This window comes from Equus caballus, chromosome 5 (genome assembly GCF_041296265.1).
Source record: "Equus caballus isolate H_3958 breed thoroughbred chromosome 5, TB-T2T, whole genome shotgun sequence".
In the NCBI taxonomy this organism is placed as follows: domain Eukaryota; kingdom Metazoa; phylum Chordata; class Mammalia; order Perissodactyla; family Equidae; genus Equus; species Equus caballus.
Window position 1 is genome coordinate 59,380,598 of NC_091688.1, and position 17,543 is coordinate 59,398,140.

The window sequence follows — 17,543 nt, forward strand, 5'->3', positions numbered from 1 at the left end:
TTAAATTTGGCTTTTTAAATGCCAGTTTGAGGTATTTAACGAAGTAAATCACAGTATACAGTGAACATGCATCTTGTCAATATAGTAATAATGACTTATTAATTCACAGGAAGTGTTTTATCTGACTTATACCCCTGAAGATGTCGAAGGGAACGTTCAGCTGGAAACCGGAGATAAAATAAACTTTGTAATTGATAACAATAAACAGTAAGTTCTCTTTTCCCACCTAAGTGATTTTTTATAAGAAATTTGAATTAGTTAAAAACCTAACTTGTAAATCTGGATAATTTTCGTTATCTTTTATCAGCTAAGCATTTGAGGGTCTATTCTATGATGGTTGCTGTGTAAGGGGTCAGAAATAGGAAGGTAATTAAAACATGGTCAGAGCTGTTCTGGAGGTCAGTGTTGAGTTTGCAAAAGCAGCAGTGCTTGATGTAAGTTTTGAGGGAAGAGTGTCAAGTCACTTGAGAGCATTCTGGGGAGAGGAAGTATTTTGGGGAAGTAACCAGAAATTTGAGTTGATTAAATTGACTGGCTCGTAGAGAGATGAAGTTTGAGCTTTATTCCATAAGCATAGGACTCTTGAAGGATTTTAAATGAAGGGATATAATTGGTTTACATGATTGGAAGCAGTGAAGGTGGTAGACTTTTGGAGAGTAGGGATGCTCTGGACTAGCAGCAGTAATATGAGAGTTAATATGAAAGATAAGGGCCTAATATAGATAGGCCAGGAGTGGTTGGATGGAGAAGTCAAGTCAACATTGAGAAGATAAAATCATCAAGCTCTGTAATTGATTAGAAAGAGGTGTGTATTGGAATTCAGGGAAGCAGAATCCCTAATGCCATTTTTCTGGCGTGGGCTACTGGACAGGTGATGATACCATTAACTGGACTAAGGAGATAAAAGCGAAAGTATTAAGGGTGGGGGAAAAATTAGACTTATTTTGGTATTTTGAATTTGAGATGTCTGTGGGTATTTCTGAGTAGCGATATGAATATGCAGTTGCATGTGTGAGTGTGAGACAAGCTAATAAATAGTTGTTGAATTCATCGGCATTAACAGTTAAGGGAAGTGTAAAGAAAGCCCAGGGATGATGATTTTTATTTTGGGGTGGGAGAGACAAGAGATACAAGTACAGAAGGAAGTCAAAAATAGGAAGTTGGAGAAAGTGCTAGAAAGGCACTTTCCAACAGCATAAGGAAAGAAGAGTCCCAAGAGCATGTGCAGAATTATTAGCCTTGAACTTTCTTTCTTATGAGACTAGAAGGAATTAGATCAAGTTGTGGGTGTTACTAGTGTCGGTCTGAAAGTCTCAATTTAATCTCAAGTAGGAAACTAGGGGATAGGGCTTGAGTTTGAGTGGGGAGCCAGTGAAAGGGCTTTATTACGTTCTTGTGTGTGCCAAGCAAGTAAATACTTCATGTGTAGTTGTAAATCCTCAGAACATCCTCACCTGATAAAATTTCTTCATCTGTAAAATGAGATTTGTTTCTCATAAAGTAACTTGCCTAAAGTCATACAGCTTTTAAATAGCAGACATTTAAAACTTGATCTGGCCCTAAAGCCTTTTGACTGCAGTAAGTTGCAAAGGCAGTTAGGATTTTTCCAGTGTCTTTGTTAGTTTGTTAAATTTTTTAAATAAAGCACAATTGGGTTACAATTTATCCCGTGAAGAATTAAGGGAAGTAATCCCTTAGTATGCAACTCTTCTTAAACAACTACACCAACAAATACCATTGTGACTTAAGTTCTGCCATCTTTAAAATGAACTCAGATTTACATTGCTGCTGCTTAGAGATGGGGACAGTATAGCAACATGGTGTCTCAAACCAGTTTCAATGAAGGTGAATGTCATTTTTTAAAGCATGGCAAATTTCTCCTATAATCATTGCATTTACTCAACTTTCTTTTATGGCTGTTTAATCAGAAATAATGATGATGGGATAGCTACTAAATTCAGCACTCATTGCAAACAGGGACCACATTTTATTCATATCTGTATCCCCAGTACTTTTGCAGCACATAATACCTATTCAAATATTTGTTCAATGAATGACCTTCCTAAAACTTCAGTATTCCCTGTTGTTGGTTGCACCCAATTTGTGGCTTTACTTCTATTGTTATGTAATAGGAAAGCAGAGTAGAACATCATGTATCCATGATAGTCTTCTAACAGCTTAAGAGAAAAGTTGTCTATATATGTGTGCCCAATTTAGAAGGCTAGGGAGTTTCAGCAGAAGTCCTTTGCATATGAAGCCATATGAAAAGGATCAGGTGTCCTAAACCTTAAATTTGCTGTTAGTGATGACATAGAATTCTTGAGGCCTCAGAAAACTGGTGTTTCTCTAGACGCATCATATCTAACCAAGCCAATGCGTTTTTCACCCCTCTTTGATCCCCCCATCCCCACCCAATTATTCTTTTCTAGTACTGGTGCTGTAAGTGCTCGTAACATTATGCTGTTGAAAAAGAAACCAGCCCGCTGTCAGGGAGTAGTTTGTGCCATGAAGGTAAGTGTCATCAAATTTGAGAAACTTGAGTTTTTTCTTTGACTGCTTTGTCTTATACTTCAAACTGAAGGCTTTTGCTTTTCCTCTGTCTTCCCTTTAAAAATATTTCACTATTAAACTCAAAAGTAATCTCTTAAAATTCCTTGGTTACTAATTCATTATATTCTTTAAAATAGACCATTTAGTTGATAACATTACTATTAGACTTTACCAAATATCTTGTTTCCACGGTGATATAATTTTATGAAAGGGCTTATTGATTGTAAGTTGTACTCATAAATATGTACACTGAATAGTACATAATATTTCTGTTATTTTTTGGTTTTTGTTTGTTTGACTTTAGGAGGCCTTTGGCTTTATTGAAAGAGGTGATGTTGTAAAAGAGATATTCTTTCACTATAGTGAATTTAAGGGTGACTTAGAAACCTTACAGCCTGGAGATGACGTGGAATTCACAATCAAGGACAGAAATGTAAGATAGTTGGCTACCTTGATCTTTGGCCTTCTTTTAAGATCAGTAGTGAATTGTATTTTTAGGAAACACTTAAAATTACCTAATCCCCCTCCTCTCCAACTCCCTTCTTACTTAGGGTAAAGAAGTTGCAACAGATGTCAGACTATTGCCTCAAGGAACAGTCATTTTTGAAGATATCAGCATTGAACATTTTGAAGGAACTGTAACCAAAGTTATTCCAAAAGTACCCAGTAAAAACCAGGTAAATAGTTTTTTTCCAGGAGAGTCTTCTTTTGCCTCAGCAGTAATAGAATGATATGGTATGGTATGTGGAAATTTTATTGTATTCGATTAACGTAATTCTGAGATAGTGGAACAATTAAATATTTCTTGATATGTATAATTAAACTAAATGAGAAACCATTGATTACGTTCATGAATATGTTTTGTTTGTTTTTTACTGGGTGGTAAGGAAAAAGGGACAAAAGAAGAAACACCAGTCAAATTGGGAAAAAAACAGTTTGGGTGTGCATTTGTTCCCCGACCCCAGTTTGTTTCTTTTGTGGGAGAAGTGAGAAGATGAGACCAGGGATGTCATTGCTAAGGAAATATGAAACATAAAAGACTGAAATTCTTTTCCTTAAATAAAATCTGTCAATATCAGTATGCAGGATCTTAACTGCAGTGTTGTGAATGTCTGGTTGTATCATTTGACCATAGAACACAAAGCTTTCAAATTGGACTTATGTTCTCAACACTGTTTTTCCCTTGAGGGAACTGTCTATTATAAATAATGTGGGTTTGCTGTGTGTTCTTCTTGTTTGACTTAGAACTAGGAAGGATGAGAAATCTCCAGCTAAAATAGTTTTTTCCTCTCATCAGAATGACCCATTGCCAGGACGCATCAAAGTTGACTTTGTGATTCCTAAAGAACTTCCCTTTGGAGACAAAGATACAAAATCCAAGGTGACCCTGCTGGAAGGTGACCATGTTAGGTTTAATATTTCAACAGACCGACGTGACAAATTAGAACGAGCAACCAACATAGAAGTTCTGTCAAATACATTTCAGTTCACTAATGAAGCCAGAGAAATGGTAAGTGTTGTACATTATAAGATATGTATCCAGTATTGGGGGGGCATTGTTTTATTCAAGGTGGTAATACTATATTGAAAACTCAAAATTAGTGATCCTGGGCAGTTACCGTGTTAAGGTGGTAAAGAACACAGACATTTGAATCAGGTCTTGGTTTGACGTCTAACTCTGCCAGTTATCTTAAAACAAAGGTGAAAAAGCTTTAGAATAGAAATCTGGACAGGATGATTTCTAAGGACTTTTGAGAGTCAGTGATTCTCTGGCCCTTAAACATGAAGGCTGAGAAGGTTCAAGTCCATCATTGTAGAAAGTAGTTTTTCCCAAACTGTTCCATAAGATGTTTAGTAAACACTAGATTAAACAAAGTTAAGTAGATTTCGTTTTCACAGCAGGGCTTTTCAAATGCCTTTTAGTGGGTATATCTTCTAAATTTCTGGAAGTTATATTGTCATAAAGCTTGGGCCTTGTTTGGAATCCTGGTTTCTGCCACTCACTAGCTGTGTGCTTTCGACAAATTGCTTAACCTCTCTCTGCCTCAATTTCCTCATCTTTCAAAACGGGGTAATACTACCAAGTTCACAGAATTGAGGATTAAATTAAATGGAATAAATTATGTGCATGTGTTTATGGTCAAATATGATAACTTTCTAGTACATGGGGAGTCTCAGACAGTTGCTCAGAGGTTAACTTACTTTATGGAATACAGTGAATTTGTACTTAAATGGAAAAATTAAAATGTGGATACAGAATTTGGGTCATTAATACAAAAAATTCCTAATGAATTTAACTTGATGTTTCCAAACTTGAATGTTGTTGTCTTGACATGCTTCACAGCCAGTGAAAATATTATTTGCGTTTCAGGGTGTAATTGCTGCCATGAGAGATGGCTTTGGTTTCATCAAGTGTGTGGATCGTGATGCTCGCATGTTCTTCCACTTCAGTGAAATCCTGGATGGGAACCAGCTCCATATTGCAGATGAAGTAGAGTTTACTGTGGTTCCTGTGAGTAGTTTTTGACAAGAATATGAGGGGTTTTCTTGATGCTTCCTTTTTCAGTTAAAGTTACTTTTGTTTATCATTTGTAGGATATGCTCTCTGCCCAAAGAAATCATGCTATTAGGATTAAAAAGCTTCCCAAGGGCACGGTTTCATTCCATTCCCATTCAGATCATCGTTTTATGGGCACTGTAGAAAAAGAAGCCACTTTTTCCAATCCTAAAACCACTAGCCCAAATAAAGGCAAAGAAAAGGTAAGTTTTACATGATCAAAATGATTTTTTGTAGCTCTTTATTCTTCTACTACTTAAAGGCAACCACTGTCCACACAATAATGGGATATTCTCTCTTTCAGAATTCTGTGTAATATTAACAGTGAACTAATTATTAACATTTTGAGCTGGATAATGCTTTGCAGGAGGAGCTGTTCTAGGCATTGTGGAATGTTTAACAGCATCCCTGGCATTTACCAAGTAGAAGCCAATATCTCTCTTTTTCTCCTCCCCCTGTATGACAGGCAAAAGTGTCTCCAGATACTACCCAAAGTCCCCAGATCACCCCAGTTGAGAACCACTCATCTAAAATGATAGAACTTACTGACCAAGCAGTTTAACTTTCAAATTTGGGTAGACTCACTTCACACATTTGGACTCCATTTATTGAAAAATCCTCTGAATAAAAAATAGAAAGATGTCTAAGATGGCTTCTGCTCTCAAGTAAATAAATTGAGAGTTGTATAGAAACAGATAATTCATATAGAAAATGTTGGCATAAAAAGTCAGTAAGTGCTCTGGTGAAAATTAAACTGGCAGGACCTGGGATGATTTTACTAAGGCATTGGCATTTAGTAGGTAGTGATAAATGAGGAAAGAACATTCCTCACAGAGTAATGGTACAGGTAAGAAAAATCCAGGGTTTCTTTAGAAAGCGCTAAGTAGTTTGACAGGAAGATGGGTTTATTTTTCTTGGATGGAGGTGAGTAGGGGAAATGGGATGAAAAATCAGGACACAGCTAGATTGAGAATGTGTTGATTGCTACTCTAAAGAATTTAGACCTTGTTCTGTATTCAGAAAAAGATTTCTGTTGGAAAATGACATCAGGTATGCACTTCAGGAAGATAATGGCTATATTGTTAACCCTAGAAGGGGGCAGAGAAAGACAAGAGGCTTGATAGGAAATTATTTAATGGTTTAGATAGTCCTTGCACTAGAGACAGAGATAATGGATGTAGACAAGAAAAGATCCATGAGAGAGATGGTGGAAAGTAAGGTAATTTTAGAAATAACTATTTAGGAGCCAGAAAGAACAGAGAGAGCAGCTTGCTTACCACTTATTTTGTAGCTTGGAAAGTGACTTCACCTCTGAGCTTCAGTTTTTAAACTTAAAAATTATTGTCTTAAGCCAGCCTTGATGAGCCAGGGGTTAAAGTTTGGCTCTATCACCACTCCGCAGCCCAGGTTTGTTTCCTGATCATGGAACCACACCATCTCAATCTGTCAGTTGCCATGCTGTGGTGGCAGCTCACATAGGAGACTTAGAAGACTTACAACTGGGATATACAACCAGGCACTGGGGCTTTGAGGCGGGAAAAAAAAAGAGGAAGATTGGCAACAGATGTTAGCTCAGGGTGAATCTTTCCCTGCAAAAAAAAAAATTTTGTCTCCTGTTTTGTTTAAAAACCCCTCACAGTGCCTAGCCCATACTAGGAATTTCACAAGTGGCTGATGGTGCTATTAACAATAATAAAAATAAAATTCATTGGGCCGTATTTTTAATGGCTTTTAGCTCTTGGAATGGCCTGCTTCCCAGATGTCTCTGGGAAAACTGGGTTGATCAAGACAGCCTTTGTGTGAGACTTTTCCTGCCCTTTTGTTGTTATTTTCTTCTTAGGCCAACACTGTATCCTAGTAAGTCCTTTAGTATTGGGCTTATGATAGTATATTACACTTAACCTGTTTATGAATCTGTCTCCTCTACTAGACTGGACTCTTTGCAGGCAGGGATTGTCTTATCTCTGTTTAATATACTTGGTATGTAGTATATTGCTGGATATTGAGGTTAACGGCTAGAAAAGAGTTGAGAACAAAAATGCTGAGATTTTGAGTTTGGTTGACTTGCAAAAGAGTTGATGCCATTGGAGTCAGGCTTGAATTGACTGACATCATCACTCTTGACTTAACCAAAGTCAAATCCTTAGCATCATTTTGTACGGCTATATAACCTTGGTCAAGTTTGTTGTTTTTGTTTGATTTTTTTTCCAGTTTTATTGGGAAATAAGATGCATCACTGTATCAGTTTAAGGCATACAGCAAGTCACATTTTTTTTACCCTCCTAAGACTTCCCTAATTTGTGAAATGAGAGATAAGAGTAATTGTAGAGATGGTTTTATTGTAACATTAAATTTGATAGTACAAAGTGCCTAACATAATGTCTGGTACATTATAAATGTTCAGTAAATATTATTATATAATAGTTATAAGTGGAGTATGAATGGTAGAAGAGTAGAAATTAATTGATTTTGAATATGTAATAGTAATAAGTTCTGGAGCTTAGGAAAGGAGTCAAAGCTAGACTAGGGATGTGGGCATTAATCCCCATAGAAATGATAGTTGAAACCATAGAAACATTATAATTTATGTAGTGGCTATACAATGTCGTTGTTTACTGTATGATTCTATATGACATACCTGAAATTTCTCACTTTTGAGGAGCTAATCTTTCTCGTATTCAGCAATTTAAGTGTTATTATGGAAACACTGGTGTATCATAACCTAATCACTTGCCTGCATATCCAATGCCCTGAACTGTGCTAGATCCTGTACCAAATTAAATTCTCATGCATTGGTAAATATATTGATTAACATTATGTATGAAACACTGTGAGATACTATAGGAGATTCAAAATAGGCACTACAAAATCTTCTTGCCCGACAGAATTTCTACCTGGTTGAAAATACATGCCCAATTTGATTTCTGATTGGCTAAGAGAAGTATAGAATGAGCATATTGTAAATTTTCAATAAGTTTTTCCTTTTTTCCTCCTCAACAGCAAAAATTAGGTTATTAAGACTAGAAGACCCAGTTACAGCAGATTGAATCAGTCCTGGGTTAAGGCAACACTACCACTTTATTCATATAAAATTCTATTATTGTTAGAGAACACTGGAGTAGGAAATCCCTACAGCTCTGCCAATCCTTTGCCTCAAGGGTCTTTAAGAACTGTAGCTGCTTATATTGCTTTTTTGCTCCTGGTTTTTTTCGTTGTATTCTGACTTTTTCTTTAGGAGGCTGAGGATGGTGTTATTGCTTATGATGATTGTGGAGTGAAATTGACTATTGCTTTTCAAGCCAAGGATGTGGAAGGATCTACTTCCCCTCAAATAGGAGATAAGGCAAGATAATTCTGCTTATTTGAGAGAGGGAGGGTTAAAGGTTGTCATCTTAAACATAAAGCCTAGAAAATGGTTCAAGTTTTGTCAAGTTTTGATTAAAATTTTTTGTGCCTACAGGTTTAATGTATGAACATCTTTCTATTTAAAAGCAGTTTATTCAATTAGAATAGGATCTAGCAAGGTCTTTTTAAAAGCTTTTTGAGGAGTCACTATTTAAATTGTATAAGATATGCCTGAATCAATTAGCTTAGATAAAATTAATAGTATTGGTGAGAAAGTTAAAACAGTCACTGAAACGTCATCAAAGTAAAATCACACCAAAGATTTTACGTTGCTTTTCGTTTTTCTCATACTTAGTACTTATGGTTTTCTGATACCCCTCCTTTAGAGAAATTAAGAATCTATAAGGAATACACATTGGAGAATAAAATTTGATCCTTTGTGAAAATGGAATGAGACTTAGAAGTCTGGTGAAAATCTATTCCATCAGAGTATTTACAAAGAATATTTGGAGTGCAAAGTATGGTTTGGGGAAGTTATGGAGCTTAAGGAGTTAAGGAGCTTGGTGTCTAAATGATGTGCTATTAATGAGCATCCTTGTTTTTCACAGGTTGAATTTAGTATTAGTGACAAACAGAGGCCTGGACAGCAGATTGCAACTTGTGTGCGACTTTTAGGTCGTAATTCCAACTCCAAGAGGCTCTTGGGTTATGTGGCAACTCTGAAGGATAATTTTGGATTTATTGAAACAGCCAATCATGATAAGGAAATCTTTTTCCATTACAGGTGAGGAATGCCTTTTAGGAAGTTAGAGCTTACCATGCATCCTTTGGTTTTGAAGTTAAAAAATGTTTACTATTAGGTGGTTATATTTTTAATCAGAAATTTTATATTGGTAAAATTATGGCAATTTATAAACTAAAATTAATCATCTATCTTTATATAGAGAATGTGTGGCCAAAAGATATAGAAAAGCCTGGATGCTTGAACATTGGATAGGAGCCTTTCTGCTTCAGTGAAAGAATACTCTTTTATATGTTGCTACCAGAGAGTTGTATATTTGATTTGGTATTATAATATAGCATAATGGTTAAGGGCATGGGCTCCTAGAACCGGACAGTTGGAGTTTGAATCCAGACTCTGCTGCTTACTAGTTTTGTAACTTTTATTGAATGAAATTAACTTCCTAGTATCTTAGTTTCATTATCGTGAAGCTAGGGTTTATTATGGTACCTCTTCATAGAGTGTTTCTGAGGATTAAACGAGTCAATACATATAATGTGCTTAAAAACAGTATCCAGCATAAGTAAGCACACCATGAATGTTGTTATAGAAGAAATAAAGACTACTTGCTACTGTTGATGTTTGTGGTGATTGCTTATTCAAATTGTCATTTCCTTTCCCCCCAGTGAGTTCTCTGGTGATGTCGATAGCCTGGAACTGGGGGACATGGTCGAGTACAGCTTGTCCAAAGGCAAAGGCAACAAAGTCAGTGCAGAAAAAGTGAACAAAACACACTCAGGTAATGAATTGTGACTTGTAGTTAGTCAGCCTGTGCTTTGGGTGAGAGATAAAGGGATAGGGTGGGATAGGGAGCAAAAACCCAATTGTTCTAGATCAGTGTTCTCTGAGTGTAGTCCCCAGATCTAGCAGCATCACCTGGCTGCTTGATAGAAATACAAGTTCTGTGACCCTTCCCCAGACCTACTGAAACTCTGGGGATGGGGAGTCTGTTTTAACAAATCGTTCCGGTGATTCTGATGTACACGGAAGTTTGAGAACTACTGTTCTAGATATTTTAGGTCATTTGCTTTAAGTTTATTTCCAATTCGATATCTTTTTTAAAAATAGCCCCAAGATATAAATCTTCATGGGGTTGGGGAAAGAAGGATTTCTCTGGAAGACCATTTTGGAGAAGAATGAGTCTAAATGTGAAAAACAATGGGAACTTAAGAAAATCATTGATATTTAGGATCTCTGACCTTTAAAAGATCTATAGCTCACTTTTGGCTTTCATCTTAACTCCCCAAATAACACTTGCTCTTGGTGAGGCTTAGAGAGATGACAGCCAAGAATGTTCATTTCAGTTTAATAAATATATCTAAGTGCATGCTGTGTTTTAGATACTGGGGGTATAGCAGTAAAGAAATTAGACAAATCCCTGCCTTCATTGAGCTTATTTTTTAGTGGAAAATACAGGCAAACAAGATGAGTAAAATTACGTAGTATCTTTAGAAAGATATAAATATTGGGTTTGCCATTGTAGAGCGCAGGGAAGGCCTCACTAAAAAGGTGACATTTGATCATACGGAAAGGGTGAAAGAGCAAGGCATGTTTTAAATTTGTATACTTGTTAATTCTTTAAACAAATTATTTAGTTTGGTCAGGAAGACTGGCCCTGAGCTAACATCTGTTGCCAATCTTCCTGTTTCATATGTGGGATGCCACCACAGGCTAGCTTGATGAGCAGTGTGTAGGTCGACATCCAGGATCCAAACCCGCGAACCCAGGGCCTCCGTAGCAGAGCACATGAACTCCACCACTACGCCACCAGAGCTGGCCCCACAAATTAACTTTGTCTTAATGGTAGTTTGGAAATGTTTCAAGAATAGCAGGCAACCAACCAACCCTCTTATGTTTTAACATTTCTTCTGATGGCTTTTGCTTTTTTCCTTGTGGGATAGAGTTTAAGTAAAACCCCATTGAATGAGAGGTATACGTGCTTTGTTTTGTAGTGAATGGCATTACTGAGGAAGCTGATCCCACCATCTACTCTGGTAAAGTCATTCGCCCATTGCGGAGTGTTGATCCAACACAGACTGAGTACCAAGGAATGATTGAGATCGTGGAGGAAGGTAAGAGCATCCTTGTCAGATTGTTTGAAATTTGTCTTACCTTCACATGAGCACTTTGAAGGTTTTAAAATATGATGGTATTTGTTGTAATTGTTTTCAGATTCCTTAAAAACTGAATTAAGGAAAAGTGACTTTTCCCCCCGTGCTTGGTTTTTATTTTTATATCCCTTGGGTCTGAGATCAGCCTGGGTTTGTGTTGTGAACAAATGACTGCTGTGTAGTGAACAAATGACTGCTGTGTAAGCATATGACTTATAGGTGAGCAACTAATTGAGTTATATTGAAATAGACTGAGAACAAAAGGTCATACCAAGAATTTGCATTTGATGTCATGTGATAATCAAATATTCACAATTGGCTGGGTTTAGTACAACTTTATAATTTTCCTCTATTATTCACTAGTTATTTACATCAGTATTAACACTTTTCCTAGTAACGATTCAATTCTATAAACATTAGTGCTTCCCATAAAAGTTTACTATATCTGTTCCCTTTTTTAAAGCTTGGCACCTGAGCTAACATCTGTTGCCAATCTTCTTCTTTTTTCTTCTTCTCCTCCTTCTCCGCAAAGCCTCCCCCAGTACATAGTTGTATGTTCTGGTTGTAAGTGACTCTTCTTGTGCTATGTGGGACGCTGCCTCAGCATGGCCTGATTAGCGGTGCCATGTCCACGCCCAGGATCTGAACTGCTGAAACCCTGGACCGCTGAAGTGGAGAGCACGAACTTAACCACTCACCTGCGGGGCCGGCCCCTATCTGTTCCTTAATAGCTAGAGTTCCATGGGGATCCTACTGCTTGTCTCTAAGCCAGAGCTCCCTATATTTTTCATTTTCTGTTGTTTTCTCTCCATCTTCAGTAACTCCATGAGTTCTGGTGCCACCTTTTACCCCTAGTTATTACCACCAGAAAGACCAATTTTGTGTGTAAAATAGGTTTGCAGTAGAAGTGATAGTAGGGAACATTAGTATAGCAGAATTACCATAATGGGTTGATGAGAGCGGTTCAACGAAAGATGATAGCTTGACTCACAAAGAGAATAGGTCTTGTGTTATCTAGGAGTCATAGAAAGAACATAAAGTGGGGAGGAGCAGGTCATTTGAGAGAAGGAAAAGAACCTTGATAACATGTTCCTTTACCACATGAGTTCTTAGGAATTTCTGTTTTACATAGAACCAGTACTGCCTCACACACACACCTCCAAGTAAGCACTGATTTTATAGCAAATCAGTCTTTTAAACTAATGCCATGATGACACCATACCCTTAAAAGGGCCATTAGGGTATCAGCAGCTAACTTTAACTCTTGAGATAATATAAAATTGCCCTTCTTCTTCCTCCTCTCTAACATGCTAATTTTACTTTATTTTGTATTCTACTTATTCTTCAACTCTGGCTATAGGATATAGTCCAAAGCAAGGATTTTGTGGGAAGGGAATCTCTGAAATCTCTAAGCCTAGAATTTTCTGGGACTAGACAGACCATATTTTCCCACTTGGTGGTGAGAACAGCTCTTTTACTTAGAAATACAACTGTAACTCAATATAAGACCATGGGTTTTGGAGTTGGGCACACCTAGATCTGAACACCAGCTCTTCCACCTCCTAGCTATGTAACCTTGGACAATTTCCTAACTCAGTTTCTTCGTCTTTCAAATGAGGTTAGTATCTTCAACCTCAGAAGTTTCTATGAAGATTAAATATGAATCAGTATTAAGTGTTTAATAAATGGTGGTTCGTATTGATACCACTGCATCAGACCTGCTGTCTCTAATCCTTCTGCATGACTTGATCTGTTGGAAGTATCTCCTCGAAGTTTTTGATTCCTGTATGTTTGAAAAGAAAAATCTTTGCTTACCCCTATAATCATTAAGAGAATGGTTAAAATAAAATCATTTCCAGTTCTGAAGCTTCCACTCCAACTGATGTCTTTCTCCTCTTTTCCACTTTATTGCTTCAGTGGATTCACCATGCAGGTGAACTGATAGGCACCTGAACTCTGTGGGCCCAGTTTTTATCCACAGCCTGCACTGACGTGCCGCCAATTTTTTACTCTAGGGCAGAGCTCAGCAGATATGGTGGCTTGTTTTTGTAAATAAAGTTTACCTGAAACTCAGCCATGACCATTCATTTACATGTTGTCTTTGGTTGTTTTCTCACTACAATAACAAAGTTGAGTAGTGACTGACAGGATGACTTACAGACCTAAAATATTTACTATGTGGTCCTTTAAGAAAAAGTGTAAGGAGCCCTGATCTAGGAGAAGGTTGCCTGTTGGTTTGAGGGAGCCACAATCAGAACAAAGAACGGAGGCAGAATACCAAAGAAATTTATTTACATTGTTTTTGCCTATTCCTGGCTTGTTGTTTAATGCCCAGCTGGGCATGGGTCAGAAATATTTTTGACTGGTTGGCTCATATTGTGAACTTGGAAATAAAATAATCTGGTGGATCATATTAGCAATCCATAGTGCTTAGAAACCCCAAATAAGGGAAGTTAAGACAGGGAGGGAGTGGGGGATAGAGGGGGGAAAAAAGCCCAAATATGTAGGTAATGAGATTGTGAGCGATAGTGTTGTTCTTAATTTCATAAATGCAGTTTAAAACTCCTCATTAGCTAGTAAGGAAATAATGAGCTGCAAGTTCTCATTTGTTTTCGTGGTAGTATTTAGCATTTAGGATTTCACTGAAGCTTTAAAGTAGAACTATTTTTAGGGAACAATACATTTTTAGCAACTTATTTATAAATTTATTAGGACCATCAGCAGAGAGCTGTTGTGAAATATTAGCTTTTAGACTTCTTATCTCTTTCTCCTTACAGGGGATATGAAAGGTGAGGTCTATCCATTTGGCATAGTTGGGATGGCCAACAAAGGGGATTGTCTGCAGAAAGGGGAGAGTGTCAAATTCCAGTTGTGTGTCCTGGGCCAAAATGCACAGACTATGGCCTATAACATCACACCCCTGCGTAGGGCCACCGTGGAGTGTGTGAAAGATCAGGTAAGTGATGGGATCTCGGGGTCTGAATTTGATCCTTTTATGAATTGGTAACCAAATAGTAACCAGAACCTTCAAATTTTTTCAGCCAAGGGGAATCATCAACATTCATTTGGTTACTTCTACTTTGCCCCTTTTTCAGTGATTTGAGGTAGCTTATAAAAGTATGAAGAAAACCACATGGAAAAAAAATGATATTAGCAAAAACAAAATAAGAGTGGTATTAATAACTAACATTGCATGATAGGGACAATAAATTCGGAATGAAAGTTCAAGAATAGAAAAACTATAGGTTTTGTACACTTTAGCTCAGAGCTTACAGATCACACAAAGAAACTATGTGTAGTAGTAGTCATAAAATAAGCTTTGGCAAACAAAGCTATTCCTGGTTCTGAGATCTCAGGGAAATCCCTTTGAGTCCTTAAAGAGGACATTTGTCAGTATTGGTGAATATAACGTTTTGTCTGGCTATTTCTTATGGTACCATAACCCAGGAATTAAAACACTACATATGTTCAAGTAACAGTTCCCTAATAATGTTGCTTGATTCAAAAACTTAGTTCATATACTACATAAAGGCACAAGGTGACCTTTCTTTACTTGTTTCAGTCAGGCAGTGATAGAGTGAATGGCAGTAATTTCAAAGACATATTTCTTCCCTGGCAAGTTTTGCAGGCCCATATGCTGTTAAATTATAGCACAGACAACTGAACTAATTAATTAATACCATGTTTTATAAATCCCCTTGTAGTTAGGGTCATGCATTGTGCTTCATTCAGAGTGAGGTGCTTTCCCCCACCGTGGTATGTCTTTTTCTTTAGCTACTGTCTTATTTTTTGCCCCCCTCCAGTTTGGCTTCATTAACTATGAAGTAGGAGATAGCAAGAAGCTCTTTTTCCATGTGAAAGAAGTTCAGGATGGCATTGAGCTACAGGCAGGAGATGAGGTGGAATTCTCAGTGATTCTTAATCAGCGCACTGGCAAGTGCAGCGCTTGTAATGTTTGGCGAGTCTGGTAAGTTTTTGTTGTTGCGTTAGTAATCTCCCTGGACTGTCAATTTATGTAATTTCTGCTTTATCATGTTGCTTCACTTTTCCATCACTGCTGCATTTATCCTCTTCTGCCGCTTTCTGGTTATTTCTTGATACTTAGGTCTTTTTTACCTCTAGTCTTCATCATCTAAATTTTCTAGTCTCATAAATCTGGCCCAATGAAACATTAATTGAGCACTTACTATGTAATAGATCTTTTTATATAAAAGACCTTTTTATACAAAAGATTATGTAGTCCTTAAAGGATTCTGCTTAGCTCTTTTTCTTTCATTAAGCCATCTCTAGGTTATATGCTGCTTAAAATTCTATTTTCTAGTTCAGCAGTTTTGACTCTGTGCTTGCTCCCCCCCCCCCCCCCCCCATTAATCAATGACATTGTTACCATGAGAGGAGCCAGGAGATCTAACTTTTTTAAGATTTTTCACATCTGCTGCCTTGTTTTATGTCTGTGAAACTGGTCTTCTCTTGTTGCAGAGCATTCTAGGGATCACCCTCACCCAACTGATTCTTCTAGCTCCTACGCAGAAATAAACCTTGACTTGGGAATAAAAACATAAACTTGTCTGTCCTGTCTTGCTAGCTAGCTGGCTAGATGAGGCAAGAGTCCCCCCTCATTAAAACTGAGTCATTTGGATAGTTAGGTAGAAAACACACTCCTCTGCAAGTACTTGCTTTCTTCCCACCAAATGTTGCTTCTTCTCACCTCTCAACTTTGTTACAGTGAGGGCCCCAAAGCTGTTGCAGCTCCACGACCTGATAGGTTGGTCAATCGCTTGAAGAACATCACCTTGGATGATGCCAGTGCTCCTCGCCTAATGGTTCTTCGTCAGCCAAGGGGACCAGATAACTCAATGGTATGAGGGCATACAAGGTTTGCCCCATGGGGTTGGTGGGGGGGCATGGCTAACAGACCAACATAGTATTTGAGGTCCTATTTCAGCATAGCTCAGATAGCTTAACAAAAGCAAAGATCTTCAGTATTGCTTATAACTAGTTAGGACTCCCTCCATATTGATTCAGCCCCTAACATAATGGTTGCTTACAGTAAGAGACATATTTCTTCGTTTTCCTGATACTTTGAACATAGTTGAGGTAATAAATCAGGAGGGCTTGTTACAGATTTCCTCCTCTGGGAAAAAATTGGTCGTGGTTAAGATGATTAAAAGTAATGCTTTTGTAGTTCATTTTGGAATTATGAATGTACTGTGATTAACATGCATCTGGGTCATTAACTGCAATTTTATTTCTTCACAGGGATTTGGTGCAGAAAGAAAGATCCGTCAAGCTGGTGTCATTGACTAATAACCACATCCACAAAGCACATCATTAATCCACTATGATCAAGTTGGGGGGATTCTGGTGAAGGGTTCTGAATATCTCCCTCTTCATCCCTCCTAAAATCTGGAATACTTATTCTATTGAGCTATTACACCAGTTTTAACACCTTCCTCGTGTTATGTTTAAAAAAATAAATAAATTTAAGAAAACCATTTTAAAATTATGCACAGTTGCAGCCTGGAAAACTTAAGGTGGCGCCTTATAGTATCAATTTTAGGAGCTTTATTTGGTGCATTTAACGCAACTGGTAATTGCAAAATCCACTTTGCCTGTGTAAGTGAAAAATATAGACTGTTATCTTGTTGGCCCTATGAAATTCTGCACTTGATATTTAGTATATACTCTACCTTCATTACTTCTGGCAAGATGTTCTGCCTTAGCACTCAGTTGCATTCTTTTTCTTTCCTGTTCATTATGCTTTAATTCTGAGGACCATATGAGGGTAGAATATATTAAAAATTACAAAAATTTGTATAGGCAAACCATTTCCTTAAGTTGATGGCCAAATGTTAAAATGTTATTTTTCATATCATTTATAATCTTGTCACAGTCCACTTAACGAAGTTTGGTTAGATTTCAGTGAAAATTATCTTCCAGAGTAGTTTTTTTCCTAGGATGGGGGGGGTAACTTTACTACAATTAGAATGTATGGTGCAGAATTTCATGCAAATGAGGCGTGCCAGCAGTGTGATAATTTAAACGTATTTAAACGAAAACAAAAAGACGAATGCACAAACTTGCTGCTGCTTAGATCACTGCAGCTTCTAGGACCCAGTTTCTTTTACTGATTTAAAAACGAAACAAAAAAAATAAAAAAGTTGTGCCTGAAATGAATCTTGTTTTTTTTATAAGTAGC

The 17,543-nt window shown here is 37.3% G+C and overlaps 1 protein-coding gene across 22 annotated transcripts in view; it reads left to right on the forward strand.

Annotated features, from left to right (window-relative positions):
* The window catches only part of CSDE1 (cold shock domain containing E1), a 36,469-nt gene extending 18,952 nt beyond the window's left edge, over nt 1-17,517 (forward strand). For all 22 annotated transcript variants that reach the window (XM_001917756.6, XM_070267199.1, XM_001917765.6 and 19 more), the window contains 15 exons: nt 110-207; nt 2,430-2,511; nt 2,855-2,983; nt 3,102-3,227; nt 3,848-4,060; nt 4,922-5,062; nt 5,146-5,310; nt 8,343-8,450; nt 9,061-9,236; nt 9,860-9,972; nt 11,186-11,305; nt 14,122-14,300; nt 15,148-15,311; nt 16,071-16,203; nt 16,604-17,517. In XM_001917756.6, coding sequence (XP_001917791.2) covers nt 110-207; nt 2,430-2,511; nt 2,855-2,983; nt 3,102-3,227; nt 3,848-4,060; nt 4,922-5,062; nt 5,146-5,310; nt 8,343-8,450; nt 9,061-9,236; nt 9,860-9,972; nt 11,186-11,305; nt 14,122-14,300; nt 15,148-15,311; nt 16,071-16,203; nt 16,604-16,651 — 1,995 coding nt within the window. In that variant the 3' untranslated portion in view covers nt 16,652-17,517. The remainder of the gene's footprint in view (nt 1-109; nt 208-2,429; nt 2,512-2,854; nt 2,984-3,101; nt 3,228-3,847; nt 4,061-4,921; nt 5,063-5,145; nt 5,311-8,342; nt 8,451-9,060; nt 9,237-9,859; nt 9,973-11,185; nt 11,306-14,121; nt 14,301-15,147; nt 15,312-16,070; nt 16,204-16,603) is intronic.
* Nucleotides 17,518-17,543: the final 26 nt, after the last annotated feature.